General features: G+C 46.9%; 2 protein-coding genes across 6 annotated transcripts in view; one reads left to right on the top strand and one right to left on the bottom strand.

The window, feature by feature from the left end:
• The first annotated feature begins 25 nt into the window (after positions 1–25).
• Tomm6 (translocase of outer mitochondrial membrane 6) lies at positions 26–1,991 on the top strand. 2 transcript variants are annotated; one of them, XM_031348042.1, is made up of 3 exons: positions 43–511; positions 1,430–1,530; positions 1,714–1,991. In XM_031348042.1, the coding sequence occupies exons 1-2, from the start codon at positions 384–386 to the stop codon at positions 1,524–1,526; spliced, it is 225 nt and encodes a 74-aa protein (XP_031203902.1). In that variant the 5' UTR covers positions 43–383; the 3' UTR covers positions 1,527–1,530; positions 1,714–1,991. The 2 variants fall into 2 exon arrangements, with proteins under 2 accessions (XP_031203903.1, XP_031203902.1); XM_031348043.1 differs by having other exon boundaries at positions 26–511; positions 1,430–1,991.
• Positions 1,992–1,993: 2 nt separating this feature from the next.
• Positions 1,994–23,675, bottom strand: part of Usp49 (ubiquitin specific peptidase 49) — a 59,519-nt gene continuing 37,837 nt past the window's right edge. For all 4 annotated transcript variants that reach the window (XM_031348021.1, XM_031348019.1, XM_031348018.1 and 1 more), the window contains exons 3-7: positions 15,605–16,979; positions 14,143–14,347; positions 9,809–9,917; positions 8,889–9,094; positions 1,994–8,052 (exon numbers count right to left, since the gene is read on the bottom strand). In XM_031348021.1, the coding sequence (XP_031203881.1) occupies positions 7,862–8,052; positions 8,889–9,094; positions 9,809–9,917; positions 14,143–14,347; positions 15,605–16,951 (2,058 nt within the window). In that variant the 5' untranslated portion in view covers positions 16,952–16,979 and the 3' untranslated portion in view covers positions 1,994–7,861. The remainder of the gene's footprint in view (positions 8,053–8,888; positions 9,095–9,808; positions 9,918–14,142; positions 14,348–15,604; positions 16,980–23,675) is intronic.

Raw genomic sequence — 23,675 nt, 5'->3', positions numbered from 1 at the left:
GACCGAAGGCAGGCAGGCAGGCACGCGGGATAATCCCATAGGTACCGCACTCTCTGACCTGAAGGACACTTTCTTGGGAGCACACACCACTGCCCAGTGCCTCCAAGGTGAGCTAGCCCCTCTGCGCAAAGGCTGGGCTAGCCTCACTGTCGTCACCTCGCTTAAACTAACGGAGTTGTAGCGCAGCTCGGGTAACTGACCCCAGGCACTGGGAGGTGGGGCTCCGCCTCCGACCTGGCTTTCTAGCTCTACGAACTCCTGGGGGCGGGCCTTCTCGCTCGCTTCTTACGCTGATAGGCGGAGGTGCGAGGTAGGAAGTTGCGCAATCGGCCTGCGACGACTCGGTGCGACGCGCAGTCGGTACGAACGCGATCGGTGCTGTTATGGCTTCCAGCGGGGTGACGGTGAGCGCCGCCGGCTCGACCAAGGAGGCCTCCGAGGTTCCAGACAACGTGGGAGACTGGCTCCGCGGCGTCTACCGCTTCGCCACCGATCGGAACGACTTCCGGAGGTAACCAAGCCTAGCCCCTTTCTGGTTCCCATAAACTTAAACTTGTATTTTCTTACCTGGTGAGTCTGGCATGTATCCCTAGAGGTTTTGTGGCATTGAGAACATAGTGGTCTCGTGGTGGCAAAAGCCGTCCTGTCACGTGGCTTTCAAGGTATGTCACCCCAGGCTGCAGAGATAGTTCAGCCGCCAAGCCTGAGGACTGGAGTTCGATTCGTGGGACCCGCAGGGTGGAAGGAGAGACCAATTCCTGCGGGTTGTACTGACCTCCACACATGCATTGTGTCACGTGCACGCGCGCACACATACACAAATTAATGAATGTAATACTTTTTTAAGAAGTCACCCTAACTTAGAAGGCAGGGAAGGGGTGCCAATGCATAAATAAATTTTAGCCGTAGCAGAGTAGTAAGTTGGCCTTTGCTTGTATTAGAAGTAGATGTGGCGGTGCACGCCTTTAATCCCACCACTTGAGAGGCAGAGGCAGAGGCAGGCAGATTTCTGAGTTCAAGGCCAGCCTGGTCTACAGAGTGAGTTCCAGGACAGCCAGGGCTACACAGAGAAACCCTGTCTTGAAAAAACAGAACAAAAAGTAGATGTGAACTTAAAATTCTCTTGTGGGGCTGGGCGGTGGTGGTGCACGCCTTTAATCCCAGCACTTGGGAGGCAGAGGCAGAAGGATTTCTGAGTTCGAGGCCAGCCTGGACTACAGAGTGAGTTCAGGACAGCCAGGGCTATATAAAAAAACCCTGTCTTAAATAAATAAAAAAGAAAGAAAAAAAATTCTCTTGTGGGACATACTGTATCAAGTATCAGTCAGCACCTCCAGAAGGTGGTACTAAGAGGAAAGTTCCCATGGTATGTCATTAGCTGCATGAGACTCTCGGACCATAAGGTTCATGAAATGTATTCTTTACCCAGGAACTTGATCCTCAATCTGGGACTCTTTGCTGCAGGAGTTTGGCTGGCCAGGAACTTGAGTGACATTGATTTGATGGCACCTCAGCCAGGGGTGTAGCCAGGTAAGCTCCTCACTTTCCTCTGCCTATTGCAGGAACCCTAAAAGATGAAGATAGCAGTACATTCTGTCAGCTGTTCACAGGAAGTAGGGGACTCCCGGGGTAAAGCCTGGCTCTTGGGCTTCTAGGTGAAAGCAGTTCTCCGGTGTTTTCTCGTTTCTAATGCTACCTGTTATCTGCTTGCAGAGAATGGAATTCCTGTGCATTCAAACTTTCCAAAGACAGCCTACTGTCTGTGACCACCACAAGATACTACCCGAATGGCAGCTGAAGTTGACTCCCTCTCCTTGCCTGACCTCCCCCCCCCACACACACACACTATGCCCCCAGCATCAGCTGAAATGTTGCCTCTGCACAGTTCTGTGTGCAGTTCCCAACTTTATGCAGAGGGTAATCTTGGCCCGTGTCCTGAAGAATAGTAATGGTCCTTGAAAAAGATTTCAAATAAAGCCTACACATAAAGACAGGTGTTTTATTCTTTTAATAAGAAACTTCTTACAAAAACAAGGTGTAAAAAGTCAGTTTACAAAAAAACAAATAAAAATGACTTGTATTTCACACTCAAGAGACAGGAATGAGCCCCAAACATGTGCAGTGGAGATGAAATGGGAACGGAACCACCCACGCCTACTGTTGAGTCCTGGAGGAAGGTGGTGGTGGTTGGTGTTTTAGTTTGCCAGGTACCAGGGAGGCATTGTTGTTGGAACAGAGTGAGATTTGGTGGCAGGAGAGGACAGTGATGTATGGGTGGAGGCAAATGTGTCAGTGAGCAGAAGGAAGCAGCTTCCTTCAAGAAAGGCGCTTCCTACTCGAGATTCACACTGGTGCTGCTGTCTGTGTTCTTCCACGCATGCAAGAGCCAGCATGGGAAGACTCCTGCACTGGGGAACCAGGTGGCGCTAGAGACGGGGTCTCCATGGTTTCATTTAGTCAATTTATTGGGTATTTTAAAACTGCTTTTTATGTGCCAACCCCTTTGGACTGGTCATGGGTTACAGAGCATGAGTAGGAAAGGATTAGTGTGTCTGGACCACAGCTGCATGACTAGTAAGCTGTTACTTATTGTAGTCCACTAAAGGAAAGGACACAGCAGCTCTCCTGGATCTGCTGCCACATATCTCATGCGGTCAGTTCTCTGCGGGCCTAGAGTATAGCTCATTGCAGAAAAGGCTTCAGTTTGATCTCCACAAAATAACTGGGGGAAGGGCGCACAATTAAACATGGCTTTTGTTTTTTGGGGGGGACAGGGTCTGTAGCCCAGGCTACATAGTTGAAGATGGCCGTGAACAGACTCTTAGGCTGACAGGTACAGACTAGGATTAAAGGTTTTACTATGTCTGGGTTTATGTGGTGCTAGTAGCAAACTCTGGGCTTTCTGTGTGCTATGCAAGCACTCTGAGCTATATGCCTAGCCATGGATAGGACGAGGACTGCCATTTTCTTGTGTATGTTTAGCAGGTAGAACCTGTGTGGTGGATGGCTAGGAGAAACACCCTATGAGTGAACTCAGACCTAGAATTTACCCTGAAGAAAGGAAGACAGGCTGGAGGCCTGGTAGCACACACTCAATCCCAGAGGCATATGGATTTCTAAGACCAGCCTATTCTACATACTGAGTTCCAGGTTAGCCAGGGCTACACAGTGAAACTGCCTTTTTTAAAAAAACGGGGCTGGAGAGCTAGGGTCTTAAGTATGAACACAAGGACAAGGCTTCCATTTGAAGCATCACTTGCAGGGTCCCAAAAGGTGACCAGGAAGCAGCCTTGTAGGCTGTGTGTTAGATTTAAAACCCACATGACCTTGGCTACGCTAGGAAAGAGAACCTGATTTTTGGAAGAATAAAACCTTAAAGTGTGCTATGACCCTATAATTGAGTAGTTAATGAAAAGATTTAAGTTAGAAACCAGACTAGCCGGGCGGTGGTGGTTTATGCCTTTAATCCCGGCACTTGGGAGGCAGAGGCAGGCAGATTTCTGAGTTCGAGGCCAGCCTGGTCTACAGAGTGAGTTCTAGGACAGCCAGGGCTACACAGAGAAACCCTGTCTTGAAACCCTGCCTCCTCCTGCCCCCCCCCCCAAAAAAAAACAAAACAAAACAAAAAAAACAACCCAGACTCTACAAAGACTTAAGACAGGACAGCTTTCAGAGCTTAATTGAAGTTTCATTCAGAATCTAAGGTTTAATTCCAAGTAACTTTACTGTTGTTCTTTGAATCCATAATGCTGGTTGGGCAGTTTCATTTAAGCTGGTTTAGTGGAGCTGGGTGAAACCCAGGGCTTCAAGTGCTAAGTGCTCTAGCAATGAGCCATTCCCCCAGCTGCTAGTTGTATTTTAAGTAAAGGATACCAACTTAAGCATGGACAGGTCTCACAAAGTGACCCCTCACTACATAGCTACTGAGCCTTGGTGTAGTTAGAGTGGAACACGGGTTGACAGATACATCAAGTTAAAGTGACAGACCTGGATTGAGAGCAGAGAGGAATGGAGAAGAGAGATTCACAGTCCTGAGAGCATTCACAGTCCTGAGAAGGCGCTTTTCAGCTTTAGTACTGACAAAAAGAGCCACATGCAAGACCCACACTTAGCTGACAAGAAAATCAAGTGACCCTAGAAAATTTCACCCCAAAGATAAAACTCTTTACCTAATTAGTCTAGGAATGAAGCTGCGGGACCCAGTTACCGAGAGTGCTTTGAATGGTAAGTTCATGACCACTCGGTGAAGTCTCACAAGTTCAGTAGAAACTTTAAGCTTGGACTGAAAGAACTGGCTGGACCCACCCTGACGGAACACACTTGAGTCTCCCCACCTTCCTCAGCCACTCAGCACTGTCCCAGTTGTCATTTGCCCAGGGAATGTCGAGGGTGGTGGAGACAGGGGTCATTTCTCCATGATTCACTGCGTATTACACAGTGGCTTGTCTTACAGTCTGAAGGTTCATATGTGGGCATTGCTGTACCACTGCTTCCTGATGGTTCATGCAGAAGACCCCAGAGTTAATACAGACTCTACTGCCATTGGTCACCTAGCTTCATTGTGATTTAGAGAAAGCCTTTTCTGATCATTTGTGCTCTCCCAACTAACCGGGAACCCTCGCACACATAAGCTGCAGCCCCACATAAGGATGTGACAGACATTCAAGAAAGGCTCACCTTCCAGAACCCCACATAGGGATGTGACAGACATTCAAGAAAGGCTCACCTTCCAGCAAAGGCCGGCATTGATGTTAGGCATGCACAAGAGGCAATGAACAACAGTGGTAGTCAGACATTTGATCAATGATTGATTACAAATACAATTTGGACATTAAAACTCTAGAACTTGCTGGTAAGAGCAATTTACATTCGTACATAAGAGAAAGAAAGGAATGCTCTAAAAATCTGATAGCACGTATGCTTTAAACACTACAGAGCCATCTGCCACTTGACATAACAGAAAGGAGCCCTCCCCTTAACTCTCATGCAAACCACAATCAAGTACAAGGCACCAAATTTTATGAATTGTAGAAAATTAGTTCACAAAGCTTTATCAGTAAAACAAATTTCAGATATCCCCCCACCCCCCAAGTTTTCATTCTTCACCATGGACCTCGGCTTACTTGGGCACCACCGGCCAGTCCACCTCATTGGTTCTTTCCCTGAATGTGGATGGAGCTGAAGGCATAGCCAGAACAGGGACCTCATACAATCATGGACTCAAGAGGCCTTGCCACTGTTAACAAAAATAAACTCTGCTATTGAGTCCATAGGACACGTTAACTCTTCTACAGTTTCCAATTTTATTCTTGATGTTTTAAGAGACATCTAAAGGTTCTTTACTATGTGGTGGTGTCCTCCCATCTCAGCCAGAGGGGCTGGATTAAAGCTGGCAAGAGCTCTGCCTGCCATGGGATGAGAGCTGCAGTTCCTGGTGCCAAGGGTATCCCTGCTGGTTTTGCACTAGAAATGGGTGCTGCTCTTGGAGGGCAGGCTAGACTGAGGTAAGAAGTCATCTTTGAGGGCTGGGGTGTATGCACCTTGGCTGGTTACAGCAGTAAGTAAACACACCAGCCAATCACAAAGGGTTCAGACAGAGACTGCAGCCGGGAGAGCAGCACTGGGGTTTGTCCTGGAGTCAGCTAGTCGGGGTCTGTCTGTCCTTTGTTTTTAGGATGTTTCTCTGACAGTGCTCTGCTTTAGCTGTGCAGGCACCACAGCAGCCCTGACCCTCCTCGCACAGCTCTTCTGCGGCAGAGGTCTCCTTAAGCACCACATCCCTGACTCTCGATAATGCTTCGGGAGCTGAGGTGTTGTCTGTGCTTGCAGTGGCATCTTCATGAGGGTGGCTCAGTGCAGGCTAAGTGATTTTACTAATCTCATATGTGGGTGTTCAGGTCAGCTAAGCATTTGTTTTTATAAAGTCCCTAATCTGCTTACCAGTCCTGCTGATAGCTGCTATAAAACTATTTTTAAAAATTGAGTAAGAATCCTTTAATGTTCCTGTAAGTGTTTATATTGATTAATGTGTTTCCCCTCTTGACAGGCAGATCTGTAGTCTCTGCCTGCAAGTTCTCTTTCTAGAATAAACAACATGGGGTTTCAGGTGAGGTACAATCCAGTCTTATCTCCCTTTTTCATCCCAATAGTTTGTTGGTTTTGTCTTTCAAACAGGGCCTCACAGTGTAGCTTCAAACTCATGATCTTCCTGCTCAGCCTAACAAGTGCTGGCTTTACAGGGCTGGAGTAGCACACATGGCTTTTTTTTTGTAATGGGCTTTCCTACGGTGGTAATGAATCATCACTGTCATGCCGTCTTAGTAATATAGACCTCCCTGAAGGGGTACAGCTTTACCTCAGAACCTCAGGCAGTGTGGGCAACCAGGACACCTTCAAACAGTGTCCAGAAGAGGGGGAACCCAAGCAAAGCTCACAACGAAGCCTGCAACAGACAGTAAAAACCAAACAGCACAAAAATGCCTTACGTTATCGCTTCCAAATAAAAGCTAAATATTACAGAAACCACACAGTGTTGTAAAAAAGCAAGTTTGAATCTAGCACACCATCCCTGTCAGGATGAGCCACTTTCTGATTTCTTCCACATCCCTGAAGTCTGGCAGGCCTACAGGAGAGTTCACCTCAAAGGAGAGCATCAGTAAATACCACAGATGTGCCTGGAAGTGTGGCAGTGCGTCCTTCAGCCTCTCCATCTCTGTTCCACACCTCTAGAACCCCCATCAAGTGACAACTGCTCTGCCTGAGTTCAAACATTAACAGGAGCTACTTAACCAAGAGAGAGCATTCATGGGGAGGCTGTGGGGGCACTGCAGGAGCCACTGCAAAGAGAAAGCAGCTTACTGTGCCCGTAGGGACAGGCTCTGAGCACCCGAATCCCTCAGCGATGGAGTGAATTTTAGAGATGTGTTTATTAATACCAGAGTAAGAGATGGAGCCTTGCTCTATTCCTCATGGACGAAGCAGCAGGCGAATACACAGCACACGGGGATAGAACAGGCAAGCCCGAAGCACTGCTCACACACGAACACTGATGTTCTAGGGCAGGAAGGAAGCTTCATGCCACACAAGGTGAGACCTTAGAGGCTGCAGCCTCAGACAAGCCCAGCTCACCTTCACTGCATTCTCAGAAGGCTTCTGACAACTGACCCAAAAACTGATCCAAGTCAAACCATGACTCTTAAGCCCAGGTCTTGCTACAGGACTGGGGAAGTCAGGAGTGTCCACGGCTTACCACATGTAGACCATGCACACACAGGTCTATGTGTCCTTCTGACTGCCTTTTCTGAAGGAAGGAGTGGCTCAAGCCTCAGCCTCACTGTGTGGAGTGACAAGGTGACAGCAGCTCAAGAGAAGCCGAGCTGTGACAGACAGGCTTCCCTTTGGCATGGGGGAAGTCTGCAAGCTATGCCCCTTGATGATTACCTTCTTAGTGTGAATAACTCCTGTGCTTCACCTTCCGAGTTGGAACCAGTCTTTCCCACCAGCTGTCAGCCCAGGGCCCTCATGTACTGTGCAGTGCTTCGGGAAGGGCCTGATTAGTAGGGAACTCATGACAGAGACAGACGTGGTTGCTCTCCTGGTCGGCTGATGACTTACCCTCTCCTCTACCCAGATCTCTGTTATCAGACAATTGACAAAGCAATCTTCATACAAGCTACCCCTTTACATTGTTTTATGAAAGGAGGATTTGCATGGTTTCACAAGAAAGTGACTACCAATTTTTTTGACAGAGCAGGAATCACAGGGCATTGTCTCCCCTAGACCCAGTGAGGCAAACCCAGGAACTGTTACTGTGGCAAACCCAAGAGGGGAACTGGAGGCCATTTTGATGCTTGCCTCCCAGTCAGGGCAGTGTGTATGTTCTGCGTTCGTCCTTGCTGCTGGAGTGCACCTGAGCTCGGAGATGGGGTTCTGAGAGTTTTGCACTGCCCTGAACTGTTCTTCGAGTATAAAAAAGAATGTAGGCCTGGGTTTTGCACACTTCCTCGACACTGCATACATCCAGCTTTGAGTCATTGCAGTGGACCCAAAAACCTAGGAAGCCAAAGGAGAGAGAAAAAATGACAAGCTAGTTTCCATTTCAGACAGCGGCAGCCAGGAGGTGAGGAGAGAACAGTGGGGGACACAGCTGCCTTATGATTACTGGGGGTTGGGGAGACATGTGAATGATGGTAGGCTCCCTGGAACCACTGGCTTTCATCCCTTCTCCACCACCACGAAGACTCCTGCCTGCAGTATTGACTGAGCGAGTCCTGGCTTCCTTCATGCTCTTATGTTGTTTAGAAAGCCTCCATGGGGCAGGCGGGACAATGAGGGCTAAGCAGAGGGAGATGGGAGAGAATGCAAGGAGAGGGCTCAGCAGCAGCCCTGTATGTAAAAGCTTGGGCCACTGAAAACCTGCTTACAGCCCATCATCGGTGCAGTGGCTGGAAACTGCCCTGTAGGAAGGTTGAAGCTCCTCAAGGTAAGGGAGCTAGTGAGGACACAGAAAGTGCCCTCAGTGTCCTCAGAGATAAGATATTTGAGTTGTAACATATCTATCGCCATGAAGCCCCATCATTTCTGCATGGCTGAGAAAGAAGCTGAAGTCAGCAGAATTATCATTACCATAGCCATAGCGATCTCATCAGTAGGAAGTCCTAGGAATGACAGATATGTGCTAATCTCCAGCACTGGATCTAAGTGCTCTGATACAGGTAGTTCTGTTCATTCCTAGCATAGCCTTCTATCCTTACCAAACTCCTAACTTTCCTAATGCTTCCCATTGACTGTTAATGTATGTAATTTGTCCCTAGCTGACCCAGGGGATAGAAATCACGGAAAGCAATAAGGTGTGAACAAACCAACCCCACAGAGAAAAGCACACGCACCTCCCTCCGTGTTGTAGCAATAGGCTGTGTAGTGTCCTGAGCCAAACCCTTTCCCGTGATGCATGACCACTGCGGAGAGATCATAGGCAAAGGTCTCTTTGTCAAGAGAGGAGAGCGTGTCCCTGCAGCAGTAAGGTTCCATGGTTAATACCTGGTCAAAGACGACATGTACCCCAATCTTCTCACGATGGTTACGACCAGACCACCTACAACAAGGAAAGGAATTTCTTACTAGCAAAGAGGAACAGAGAGTTAGACAAGGAGGTGAGAAAACAGCTTTTGTTTCTGCTTCTGCCCCCTACTAATCAAAATTCATGTGGATATCTGCTATGACAGTTTCATGGAGTAACTGAACCTACAAATCCCTAAAGAAGCAGTTTAGAGCCTGGCTGTGGTGGCAAGTGCCTTTAACCCAGCACTCAGGAGGCAGAGGCAGGCACATCTCTTGAGTTTGAGGACATCAGGTTCTGTAGAGCAAATTCCAGGACAGTCAAGGCATCCCCTGAAGCACTGCACAGAACACAAGAGGGCCCTGGGCTGCCAGCAGGGCCAGAGTCGGAGAAACCCTGTCTTGAACCACCACCACCCTCAAAAAAAGAAAGAAAAACAAATCAGTAGACTGTATAGTCTGTGGAGTCTACTGCCTGCCCCTCTCACTGTGATTTTATACTGCGTCCTTAGGGTGAATCTGCATAGTCCAGACAAGGGCCAGGAGGGTACTGTCAGACAGTAGGTGCACGCTAGCAAAGAAACGGCAAGAAAGCTGAAGCCCGGGCTGCTGCTCTAACATCAGCTTGTCTTACTGGACAAGAGTGACTCTCCACGGTAAGTACAAGGCCCCACACGGACAGGTTTCTTTCCCATGTCAGAAACAGACACCTGACTTCCCCAGCCTTTGAGGCAGCTATCCCAAAGCTCACCTGAATCTTTTAAGGTGTAGCCGGAGGACCTGAGGTAGTCTGTAGATCATTAACTGCTTTCTAGCTTCACTCAGAACAAGGGGTTTGGGGTTGGACTTTCGTCGTTTGCCTACATGGTTTGGAAAGGTATAAGACATAGGCGGTGAGGAGCATCATCCATCAAAAATTGGAGCTGGGTTTTATCTAAGGTGCTAATATGATACATCTTAAACATGTCTGCATTGCCAGCTTCACAGCCTGAATGCAGTGCTTCTGGAGTTGTGGCTGAGAGAAAGGAGAAATGGAACCCTGAGGAAACTCTGAGGAAAGGAGCCTGCAATTCCTTGATGACCATGTAGCCACATGCTAGCCCTGGGGTGTCCTCCAGACTTCTTTATATGACAGTACTGTTATTAGGCTCTGACCAGCAGCTAAACCTGATTCTGATACGTCTGCTTTCAAACTTTTGCCAGCAGCAGCTTCCAGAAGTGGTGTGACTTCAGGATGGTCCATTCTAGGCACCATGGCTTTTTAATAGAATATATAAGTATATTACCACAGTGGACACACTACACTGAACACACCTGAATCTTTATGGTGTGGCCGGAGGACCTGAGATAGTCTGTAGGTCTTTAACAGGTCGGATTTTTGTTGTTTGCCTATATGTTTCATTGTTTGGAAGTATAAGACCTAGAGAGTGAGCATAGTTCTATGCTTTTACATTCCTATCATTTAAATTATTATGAACTATAAGTCTAAAAGGATTTTTCTTTATACAAGTTAGTCCTAGCCACACTTCCTGCTTGTAACTATCTGTATACCAAATGAATATGCTATTCAAAACTTTGAGGCTCAGCTCCCTCAGTAGGAGATATATTTTTGGTTTGGATGTTACATATTTTTGAGGCTTAGGAAAAATAATAATAAATTATGACTGATAAAACATAGAATATGAAAGCAGATTTTTCCAACATGTTTTGCTTACGGTATACACAAATTTTAAATATGAACTCTAGCAGTAGTGATGGCCTGGAAGAGAGACGAGGAACACAGGATGGCCTGTAGCCATGTCTCATTTCCTTGGTTGTTGACCGATGTGGGAGGGTATGACCCACTGTGGACTGCACTACCCACGGCAACTGGGCCGAGGTGGTATAGAAGGTGCTGATGTGAGCCTGGAAGCAAGACAGTAAGTAGCTTTCCTCCATGGTTTCTGCTTTAAGCTCAGACCCTGACTTCCCTTTATGGTGGACTGTATATAACCTATAAGCTTAAACCCTTTCCCCCCATGTTGCTTTTGGTCAGTGTTTATCACAGCAACAGAGAGCAAAGTAGGACAGTAGTTCCGGGCTTTTATGTTATGGTTTCTGAAATGTGCTTTTTTTCGGGGGGTGTAGTTTGGTTTGGTTTGGCTGGGTTTTGGTTTTTTGAGAAGAGGTTTCTCTGTATAGCCCTGGCTGTCCTGGAACTCACTCTGTAGACCAGTGACTTAGGATCGTGTTAGGTCTCTGCCTCCTAAGTACTGGGATTAAAGGTGTGTGCCACCACCACCTGGACTGAACTGTATTTCTTACAGACATGGTGAGAAGGCAGCCAAGTTCATCTAGTCCAAAAGAATAAATGCAGACTCTAATTTTGATTCTAAACCACGGACTTGTAAGTGAAATGGACCCTTACATCCCTGGAAACTAGACAATGGGAACAAATGTTTTAACTCTCAGTCAGAGATGTCTGTGAGCACCTCCTGATCCATCAGAGGGTATACAACATTGGTGCTTGCTCCACCGTCTCTACACTGGTGCTCTGAGGGCTCGTGTGACCACAGGACACGGAGGGTTAGCTCTTCAGGACAGACTGCACCAGAGTGCATGTGCTGCTGGGGAGCCCTGACCAGCCATGCAGTCATGACACTTGGGATATGCACAGAAGCACTCAAAGAGGGGCTCTGCCCTGTTCTATTCCACTTCCTCAGACTTGAAAAGCTGGAGCTCGGCATAGGAAGCTGCAATGACCACAATCCACAGCAGAGGGAGTATGTGAGTTAAGACGAAAATGCACACTGGCTTTGTTTCCCTAAATGAAATTCACCAAGAAACAGAAATTACTGACTCTGTTGAGACTATTTCATCTCTGCTTAATTAATTAAGGTAAGATACAAAGAGGAAGAAGAGTGGCGATCCTTAGACTTCATAAGCACCAGATCAGTGCAGTCCAGGCCCTTGAAAGCCTTTGTTCTGCATTAGTAGCAACACAGAGAAATCCTGACTGACTGGCACACGCAGCTACCAGCAAATGATACCTTCTGGAAAAACTAAGGTGTTTCCTACCTAATCCGTCATACCTAAGAACGATACAAAGTTATTAATGCCCTTCTGTTCCTTACAGGTAAAAAGGGTTGGCCTAGTGTGGTGGCACACACCTTTGATCCCAGCACTCAGGAGGAGACAGAGGCAGGCGGATCTCTAAGTTTGAGGCCAACCTAGTCTACAGAGCAAGTTCCATGATAGCAAGGGAAGTGTAAGAGGGAGATCCTATCTCAAAACAAACAAGCAAGAAAACAAGAAACAAAAATAAAAAACACAAAACTAAAACACTCCCAAAAGGAAAAAAAAAAACAAAACAATGTATATTCCCAACTCTTATTATATAGTATTAAACTGATTATTTAGGTCATTGCATAACCCATAACTTTGTATTTTTTGTTTCTAAATCTTTATATGTCATAAAATCTAGAACAAGGATTGGAGACATTGCTCAGCATTCAGAGTACTGGCTGCTCCTGCAAGACAACCTAAGTTTGGTTTCTAAGGTCCACATGGCAGCTCACAGCTAGTCCTTATAGATTTGAAGCCTCTTCTGCCTTCTATTAACAGCGGGCATGCACATAATGCACACACACACAAATAGGTACATAAATAAATAAATAAATAAATAAATAAATAAATCTAAACGCCATCAGCTAACATGGGCTTCCATATTGTTATACATTTCCATCTGTGCATGCTGGGCCAGCAAGAACACTGGGCATTAGTATGGTGACACAGAAGGGCCTGCACATGATGCCCATGTAATCACACAGAAAGAGACCCACTTTAAGTTAAACCAGTGACACAGAGACACTTCTTTGTGAAGCATGTCAAGAAAAAAAACAGAAAATACCTATGAGACTGGCATTCACCATCTGCCTGTGTGAGTCTGTTCTGTCAACCATATAAGTCCTGGGAATCAAACTTGGGTTGTCAGGCTGGGTGGCGGTGCCTTTACCTGCTGAGCCATCCTGCTAGCCCCAGTCTCGTGTGTGTGTGTGTGTGTGTGTGTGTGTGTGTGTGTGTGTGTGTGTGTGTGTTTGCATGCGCGTGTGCGCACGTGTCATCCATGTTTGGTTTTGTTATTTAATTTGAGACAAGGTCTCTCACTGGTCTGCAACTTGCTAAGTAGGCTAGGCTGTTGACCAGCAAGAATCAGGACTCATATGTATGTACTTCTTCAGGGCTGGGGTTGGGGGCACATACCATACCTGCCTCTTTTCCCCTATGTTAGGGGCTCCACCTCAGTTCCCTTTTGCTTGCAAAGCAAACCCTTTACCAACTGGGAAGTCTCTCCAGCCCTATCATCCCATCTTTTAGTATGAGTTTTAACAGACTTTAGATCTATGGACTCAGCACAAGAACCTACTGTCTCATCCTACAGCACTCAGTGGGAATTCAGATCAAACAAGAACCATGAGACTCCATCTGTGAGCTTAGGCCCTGTAGCATTAGGACTGTTAAGCACTAGTGTTCTCACTGCCCCTGCCTCAGCAGCCACTTTCACACACTTCCCCATAGCCGAGGCCAGTCAGAAGGAGGCTTGGTTTGGTTTTGGTTTTTTAAGACAGGGTTTCTCTGTGTAGCCCTGGCTGTCCTGGAACTCACTCTCTCTAGACCAGGCTGGCCTTGGACTCATAGAGACCTACCTCCTTCTGCCCTCCAAGTGCTAGGATCAAAGGCGTGAGCCACCATCGCCTAGCAGATGGTGTTATTTTTAGTACTCTAAGAAGTATGTGCATGTAGGTGTGGGTATGAGTATGTATTCGCAGGTATGTGTGCTACCATGGCAGGCAGTTATCTCCATCCACCTTTTTATGGGGGTCTAAGGATTGAATTCAAGACCTTTCCTACTGAGTCATCTCATTGGTCCAGGTCTGTTTTTAATAATGTAAACTCTGTATTAGCTATTTTAGAGGCTGTGAGGAAAAGATCTTTAAAAGGTGGTGTAGAGCTTAGTGCTGTCAGTGTTACTGTTGACTGAGGGGCAAAGCAGCTCCTTCAAGCATGTTCTTCCTGCAACCCCTGCCCTCCTCATGCAGCACTCACTGTTACACTGGTCACAAGCGTAGATTCTCCCCTCCAGGGCCTCTGTCTCGGTGAACTTGGCTAGCATCTCTGTGAGCAGGCACTCTGTCTGATTCAAAGGGACAAACCCCTTTTCTATGCAGTGGTATCGTTCAGGGAATTCCAGGGACAGATCCCAAAAGGGCTCAATGGTATTGGATTTATAATTGCATGATATACATGTGACCTAGAATGACAAGATTGGTTTGCAGATTATAGTTTCCAAGCTTCCCACATACAATTTTGTTTGTTTTATATAACATATATAAATTTATCAACCGCTTCTCCCAAAAAGCTATTCTAATAAGAACTCAAACTTAAAAAGCATTGGAGCAAATTCTGTGTGCTTGCATTTCTAAGCATGCTGTAACTAGCAGTACCTGAGGAACCACAGGGCACCCTCACCTTCCCAGTGGATGCTGCTCAGTAGAGATGGCAAGCTACCGAGGCATTAAACGAACTGGGCTGAGAAAAAAGCGACAGGCCACTGTCTGCTTCGCTTGTTCTCAAATTCCTCCCTTTCCCTTGGTGCTTCCACATAGCAAATTTACTTTTCCTTCTCTCCCTCTCTCCTTCTTTCTTTCCTTCCTTCCTCCGTCTCTCCTTTCCTCCCAGATTGTCTTACTATGTATTCCCTCCTGGCCTGGCCCTCACTACAGAGCACAGCTGATCTTGACCTCTCAACTCCTGCCTCAGCCTCTCCGGTGCTGGTATGAGGACACGGATGGTGACACTGAGTTCCCTGTTTCCTGTGGCGTCATCTGCAGAGCCTCAGAGCACTATTTAGAGCTCCTCTCCACTGCAATACTCCTGGGTGCCATTCACAGGCAGGGTAGGAGGGAGGGGCCTCCATTTCCTTTCCTAGCCTACTCATCAGTCCTTTCAGAATCCTAGGAACTGAGGCACACAACCTCTGCAACTCAATGGAAAGGCTTATCTTCCTGAAATCACCCACCTTTATTTTTAAAGAATCTATAATAATTCTTTCTGTGCATATTTTTATAAGGTCTGGGAACCGTTGCTTAGGTCTTGACCTGGCTAAAGATCCTGAAAATGAGAGGTAGTGAGGGATATGGAGTCTGTAATCTGACACTTGAGAGGTGGAGGCAGGATGGTCCAAGGCTGCACAGTTAACTCAAAGTGCCCTGGGCTACTGGAGACCACATTTTGGGGGTTGGGGGAGGTACGGGAAGTGGGTCTGTATGGGCAGTGTGGTCTTTGGCATACTCCTAACTAAGTAAAAAAGAAGGTTCTTTCAAAGAACTTTGGGAATTGGACTGATTAAAGATCTGGACAGAGAGAACACCCAAGTTCACTTACAGGGCCACCATAGTATCAGGTACAATCACCTTGAAACATCGCAGAGTTACAGAAAACACTGCTATTGTGGAAGCCCAAACGACCACCCAAGCTTCCCACCTTGCTTCGGGTAGGCACAACCTACCTGACTGAGCAGCTGCCCATGAAATATGGTGTTCACCACCTTTAAGACCTGTTTGGTGAGCTTCCTCTGGGAGAAGGGGATGAGGATCCGGCGAGTGGAGCCCTCAGACTCAAGTTCCTGCTGCACCTTGTGCAGCAGTTCGCAGAGAAATTCCTGCGCATCCTGCTGGTCGTAGCCACGGAAGGCTGGAATCAGGCTCCACACGGAGTGAAGCATGGCAAAGGGTGACACCAGCGCCCACTTCCCAGACCACATGACTCGGAAGAGGGTGTGCAGTTCGTGGCAGAGGGAAATGTGCTTTGAGCTGGGTTCCTTGTTCTGAATGAGCTCCAGGCTCCTGCTGATGGAGGGTCCGCTGCTCCAGCACAGACCCCGAGGTTCGCACCCCTGGGCCCGTACACTCCTTACTGACAAGTCGGCGGCAGAGCTGCTGGCTGGCCTACCAGAGAGCTGAGCCTTCCCGTTGGTTGCTTGGGGAAACAGGTGCTCGGAGGTGGAAGGGTCGAGGTTCAGGAAACATTCCCGGAACTTCTGGAGGTGGCTGAGCACCTGTAGGATGGAGTTCATGTAGCAGGTGTTACCCAGGTTGCGTAGGCCGGTGACACCTGGGGCCACCGCCGGCTGGCGGCGCGGCTTGAGGGCAGCCGCGGACATGCGCCGGGAGGTAGCGAGGGTGGCAGGGCGCACGGCCACGGGCCCGGGAGCGTGCAGGAGCAGGCGCGCACTCTTCCGCGGCGGCGCGGTGGCCAGCTCCTCCAGCAGTCGCCGCTTGACCTCGCGCCGCCGCTGCCGCGCCGCCTCCTTCTTGCGCTCCAGCGCTTCCTCCTGCCGCCGCTGCTCCAGCTGCGCCCGGCCGCGGGAGCTCCTCTCGAACCAGAGCCGCAGCGTCTTGGCCAGCAGGCGCTGGCGCCGGTACCACAGAGCTGTGAGCATCTGCGGCTGTCCCTGAGGAGTGCGCTGTGGCGGGACCACGTCCTCGCCTGCAGCTGTGGACCGCAGCGTCCGCCCATGCCTAGCGGGCAGGTCCTGCTTCTGGCCTCGAACCGCCAGGAGGGAGCTTCTCAGCAACTTCAGGTCCCCTTCGGGGTTGTCATTGAGCACGTAGTCCTTGCACAGGTAGCAGAACACGTAGAGATCCCGGACCTCCATGGCCAGCGGGTGTCCGGTCTCTTCAAAGTGTTTTAGTGCATGGTCTTCAATGTAGCGGCCGCAGGCCACGTGCGAGCACTTGAGGCAGGCCCACGCAGACTCGGTGGTGGCGCACTCCAGACAGCACCACTTCTGGGGGTTCAGGATGGAGTGGTCCTGGGCGAGCCGTAATCGCCCTACATGTTTGCATCTATCCATGTTTTAGCGCAGTCGCCACTTTCTTAATCTGGCACCACGGAGCCCCCAAAAAGAAAAAAAGAAAAGCAGAATTTAAGGAAAATATTTTTCTAGAAAAAAGGGTTGCAACTGGTATTTCTGTGCAAGACTTACTAGTTTTTAATTAAAAGATTGTCCTTTTCAAAGTTGAAACTGGTATTTCAAGTACCACAAGGAGAGACAAGGGTCTCAAAATAAAACCTTAGGTCAAGTTCACTATATTTCAAAGCAAAGGTATAGAATAGGGAAAGGTAAGAAAAAGAAAGACAAATGACACCTAAGGAGGCAGAGCTCAAGCCTCAGTTTAAGGAACATTTTATAAGCTAGCCTTTCTGAGGAAAGCACATTTTATAGAAAGAATGGTAAGACTCACGTCTTTACTGAAAAGCAAATTCACAGATGGATCTGATAGGACATGAGGTGAGGTGGTGGTACAGCCGGCTACTAGGAAGACAGAATTCGAGCCAACTTCCCAGACACAAGGAACAAGCAAACAGAAGCAAGCTTGCTTTCCTTCCTCCATTCTTCTGTTTTGTGACTGACTGACTCTGTAGCCCAGGCTGACCCTCCTGCCCCAGTGAACAGAATGCTAGGATTCCTAAGCTGTAACACTGCCCCCTCACCCTGAGTTTTTGTTGGTTTGGAGACAGAGTCTCACTGTTTCCCTAACTGGTTTGGAACACATATGAGACCTGGCTGGCCTTGAACTAAAGGAGATCTATCTACTCTGCCTCCCCAGAGTATATGGGATTACAGGCGTATGCCATCACATCTGGTCTAATGTTGCTTTTTAATATTCACAAAAGAAATACAGTAGGCAACTTCTCCAAGGGAATTAAGCCCAACAAATATTTTTTAAAATGTTATATTATTTGGAAACGCAAAGTTTCACCAGAATTAAAAAATTCTATTTTTAATTAATCAATTAACTAATTGATTAATTAATTAACTAACTGATTAATTTTGATACAGGTCATCCTCTGGATGTCCAGGAACTATTTAGACTAGGTTGCCCTCGAAGTCATAGAGATCTACCTGCCTCTGTCCCTCGAGTGCTGGAGTTAAAGGTATGACCCACCACACATGGCTATTTTATTTTTGTGTGCTGTGTCTGTCTGTCTGTCTGTATGAAGGTTTGTGCTCATGTTACCACAGAGGCTAGAAGTCGGATTCTCCTGAGCTGGACTTTCACTTTTAGGAAGCTGTGAACGCTGACATGGGTGCTGGGAACCAAACCCAGTCAGTCATCTTGAAGGGTAGGACGCACCGTCAACTGCTGAGCTGTGTCTCCACCCTGAGTTGTTGGAAATGAGCTTTCTTCTCCCCAGATCTCATTAGGTCACATGAGAGAACAGCCTTATTCTGCATGGAAGGTTTTTTTTTAATGTTGGCTTTACCTTAATGTTCTGATTAATGGGAGAAATAAAACACTCCACAAAAAGAAAGAGAAAGATGAAAAAAGAAAAAGAAAAAATCTCCAACCACAGAAAGGAAGGAATCTATACTACCCCAAGCAAGGTAAGTTCTCCCAGGACCTAGCTTCAACTGCATTATTCTTCTAATCATCGTTCTTATGCTCATAGTTTGCTACTGATTTGTTGCTATGTTCCCTCTAAGGCATTTCTCTAGATGAGGTTATTCATTCTGACTAGATATAATCTCCTTTAGGATCCAGCTGTGGGGCATTTTCTCGGTTGATGATCAAGGGAGGGGGAGGGCCCCTTGTGGGTGGTGCCATCCCTGGGCTGGTAGTCCTGGATTCTATAAGAGAGCAGGCTGAGCAAACCAGGGGAAGCAAGCCAGTAAGTAGCATCCCCCACGGCCTCTGCATCAGCTTCTGCTTCCTGACCTGCTTGAGTTCTAGTCCTGACTTCCTCTGGTGATCAACAGCCATATGGAAGTATAAGCTGAATAAACCCTTTCTTCCCCAACTTGCTTCTTAGTCATGATGTTTGTGCAGGAATAGAAACCCTGACTAAGACACACGAGGACCTCAGTTCAGATGACCCTGCGTCAGAAAATAAGGTGGAGGGGCTAGAAAGATAATTCAGTGGTTAGGAGCACTAGTTGTTCTAGAATACACAGGTTTGATTCCCAGCATCTACACAGTAGTCCACAACAATCTATATAACTCCAGCTCCTGGTGACCCAGAGCCCTCTTCTGGCCTCCAAGGCCCTAGTACATACTTGTGCAAAGACATACATGCAAACAAAACACCTACACGCATAAAATAACAATAAGTCTAAAAGACATTCTTAGAAAGCCTCCTTGAACCTAGTGTCTATAATAGAGACCAGAGTGTCAGCACTGCTGTGGCAGCAGTTAGCTACCAAAAGGATTGTGTTCTGAGACACGGTCCCTTGATGTAGCCTAGACTGGCCCTAAACTCGCCATGATTGTCCTACCTCCCCCAAGTAGTGAGATTACAGGCTTGGGCTACTACTCTTGGCCCAAATGTATTATCTTGGACAAAATTCATTCAAGCTCGAAACTTAAGATCCAACTTTTTTTTTTCCCTGGGTGCAGCCCAGGCAGTGAAACTGGGAGTCTCCTTCCTAAACTCTCGACATGGTTGAAGATGGCTTTCCACATGCCATTTGTACTGAAGACACATTTATATGTTAAGAATTGCTGGCAGAAAAAAAAAAAGGGACAATTTCTGTGAACAAAAACTATGCCTTCTATCTGACTAGAGTTTCCAAAGTGATCCTCTGGAATGGATGCCAGTGTCCGTTATTTCAGGGGCAGCTCTAAGGCATGGGGATACTGATGCCTGTGCACATGGGCTACCCTCAGCATGCCTAAAAGTATCTGTCAGGACAGAGATCCATTGAATTTTGCACGAATCAGCCACAGACCTTAAACACTTGGTCTCAAAAGTAACAACAACAAATTTATAGAAAGAAGCAGTCAAGTAAGCGGGACTATCTGTTAAATGCACACTAAAGGGTAAAGTGACAGAGACGCTTGAGGTACTTTATTAGGGAATAAGCCCGGGCTGCTATAGGTCAGGACTGCAGATGTAGGTCAGTCTCACCTTTCGTGTATGAAGCCCTGAGTTCTATCCCAGCACTTGGAACGTAGAAGCTGTAGAGTCAGGCAGGGAGTCAAGACCACCCTGGCTACCTGAGACCATCTAAAAAACTAAGCTGGCCAGTGGTTGCGCACACCTTTGATCCCAGCACTTGGGAGGCAGAGGCAGGCAGATTTCTGAGTTTGAGGCCAGCCTGGTCTACAGAGTGAGTTCCAGGACAGCCAGGGCTACACAGAAAAACCTTGTCTTGAACCCCCCCCCCAAAAAAAAAACTAAACAAAAGCAACAATAAAATTTTATAAATCAGCCACAGATGGATTCCACAATGGAATCCACTATTTGTTTTTAAAAATGCAGAGAGGAGGTGGCTATGTGTATAACTAAAAACACAGTACATGGCTGGTCATGGTGCACGCCTTTAGTCCAAGCACTCGGAGGCGGAGGCAGGCAGACCTCAGTGAGTTCGAGGACAGCCAGGGCTATACACAGAAACTCTGTCTCAAAAAAACCACATCGGGCTGGAGAGAGGGCTCAATGGTTAAGAGCACTGACTGTTCTTCCAAAGCTCCTGAGTTCAAATCCCAGCAAACACATGGTGACTCACAACCATCTGTCAGGAGATCTGACACCCTCTTCTGGGGGGATCTGAAGACAGCTACAGTGTACTTACATATAATCAATAAATAAATCTTTTTAAAAAAAAAAAAAACAAAACACATCAAGCCATATGGTGGTGGTGCATGCCTTTAATCCCAGCACTTGGGAAGCAGAGGCAGGAAGATTTCTGACTTCGAGGCCAGCATGGCCTACAGAGTAAATACCAGGAAAGCCAAGGCTACACAGAGAAATCCTGTCTCAGGGGGGGAAAAAAAAAAGCAAAGGGGAAGAATATTGTACTATTGGTCATGGGTGTCCTTCTGCCTAGTGCCACGCAGAGAATGAGGAGGAGCTAGGCACACCGGGTTTTCCTGTGGGGTGTGAGTAGGGATGGAAAGCAGACCGTACCTTCTGAGGGAGAAAAACTGTTATATTTTCAAAAGGAGGAGGTAGCACTGAGGCTTGGTGTTTCCTCCCCAACTTGCATTATGGTCACGGTGTTTCATGGCAGCAAAAGAAATCTTAACTAAGACAGACAGACAGACAAGCCAACGACCAACACTCATACACACGAACAAAAGTGAACATTCAGGCATTTGCCAGGTGACCAATGTTAAACATAGAGCAATATAGTTTACCACACTTTCATTAGGAAACAAAGCATCAACGACAGGCAGTCTAATGACAAAAACTATGTAGTCCTGAAGAAACTAGTCATTTCAGCAAGAGGCCTCTCCTTATTCCAACTTTCTGAGCTTTGAGCATCAAAGTGCAGCCCTCTCCAACTTTCTGCAGAGTTGCAAAACAACGGAGCCTCCATCAGTTAAGTGTCAATCATCTGAGAGTTCATATCAGCTGCGGCAGCGTGGTAATCTCTTCTTCCCAGGGGTCAGTCCCAAAAGTCATTCATAGAGGTGGATTTCTGAGGAGACTGTCTTTCCTCAATTCTAATGAGATCTTCCTTTCTCTCGAGGGACAGTTCCTAACAATATTCCAGCATATTTTCTCTTTACACCCAACTAACCTGTCTGAAGGAGGGAGGGAAGGGGGTTTAAGAGGAAGGAATTGTTCACATACTCCCTTATACTTCAAAGTCACTGAATCTAACCAAGACTCCAGTAGACCTGGCTAATGGTGGCTTTGTCTGAGACAGGCTTTATCCTGGTACCTCTACAGAGCCTAGTGTCCTAGAAGAACCAAGAAAAGGGTCGTGATTTTACCCAGAGAGCTTCATTTAACAAGTTATTCATACTGAGACCTTACACAATTAGAGTTTAAGTTAAAATTAGAAACGTAAAACTGTACTATCTTTTCAAAATAAATGTAAAGGTTTTATCCTATACTTTCCACTTTTCTAAAGTCTTTCAAAGTTATTTAATAGCAACATAGAGAAAGGATAGTAAATGTCCAATTAAGATGTTAAAAGCAAACAGTGCAGTTGAATTAAAGAGGCCAAGTTTGTTTCAGCTCGACCTTCAGGCAGGGTTGCACACAGACGTGCTGCGGTCTGTGCTCAGGGGCATGAATATAAAGGGTCTTCTTTCAATAAGGCACAGAAGGCGTCAAAGCCATGAACTGTGCATGAACTCTCCCTCCTCTGTAAGGACAGAGCACAAGCCCAGTGAGCAGGCCTAAGAGGTAAAGACTGGCCTGGCTCTCACACAAAGGCCAACACATCACGCAGGGTTCATAAGAGTTCAAGTCCCATGAGCTCAGCACTGTTGCTCCCATTTCAAAAACAAACAAGACAAAACAACAAAAACAAAAAACCCAAAAAGCTCCAAAACCAAACCAGCTTTCATGTCTTGCCAGCCAATCCCACCACTAAGTTAAGACATCAGAGACTATGTGAAGGTGAACATGATTTTATTAGGGAAAGCAACCAAGCCAAGCAGCTGCTAATAACTTAGTGAAGGCTCACTTAGCACAACAGGAATCAGAAAGCAGGACTGGGGGGTCGGGGGGAAGGATACTGCATGAGCAAATGCAGACAGAAAGAAGAAAAGGTAAAAGCATGAGTTATGGGTGGAGACCTCGCAGAGGAAGGACGAGCCTAGCGATGACGGATGCCATCAGTCATGAAGAGTAAGACATGAGAGTGGAAGACACGAGCCTTGCAGGTTTCCTTTTCCCACATCCCTCTATGTCGCCTGTATAATGTGGTCAAATTATAAAATCAATGAGGCATGTTTACAGCAAAGGCCGAATAAAAAGACAAGGTAGTTCATTCACTTGTGGCTTCATCTTATTATGTGTTAACATAGAATTGCCTGGTCTAGGCCCCAAATCCCAAGCTCTAGCAATCCCCTTGTCTTAGCCTTCTGAGTATGTGGACTACAGGAATGCAACACTAAGCCTAGTTAAATACAAAATGGAATAGTTATGAAGAGCAGTAATTATTCTAAAGGAAAATTTTTCATGAATGAACCATGTCATGTAAATCTGTTGTCCCTATAAATTTATTTTATTATTTTATTTTATTTCTGACAGGGTTTCTCTGTGTAACAGAACCCTGGCTATTCTGGACTCACTTCATAGACCAGGTTACACTGGAACTCAAAGAGATCTGCCTGCCTCTGCCTCCAAAGTACTGGGATTAAAGGTGTGTGCCACCACACCCCGCTATGAATTTATTTTTACTTTACTTACTTTAGTTACTATTAATCTGTGCATGCATGGTGTGGTCAGCAGGTCAGCAGGCTTGTCCAGTGAATACTTTCACACTCAGTCCTTACTCCACTGGTCTTATTCTCACCTTCCTTATTTGACCATGGTACTGTGGATCAAAGCCAGGCCCTTGCACATTCTAACCAGCACTCTACCAGTAGCTATAGTCCCAGGGCTGCTTATTATCTTTAAGTTAATGGTTGCTAACAGCCCACACCCAAAGACAAATAGCTTGTTTGAACTACCAAGCTGTACCAACATACATATTCTTCACTCTCTTTATCGTTTGAAGAATTTAACTACAGCTAATAAGAACTAAGCTGCTGCCGGGCAGTGGCAGCGCACGCCTTTAATCCCAGCACTTGGGAGGCAGAGGCTGGTGGATTTCTGAGTTCAAGGCCAGCCTG

Source organism: Mastomys coucha, unplaced genomic scaffold, assembly GCF_008632895.1.
Source record: "Mastomys coucha isolate ucsf_1 unplaced genomic scaffold, UCSF_Mcou_1 pScaffold3, whole genome shotgun sequence".
Classification (NCBI taxonomy): domain Eukaryota; kingdom Metazoa; phylum Chordata; class Mammalia; order Rodentia; family Muridae; genus Mastomys; species Mastomys coucha.
This window is presented reverse-complemented; position numbering and strand designations above follow the sequence as displayed.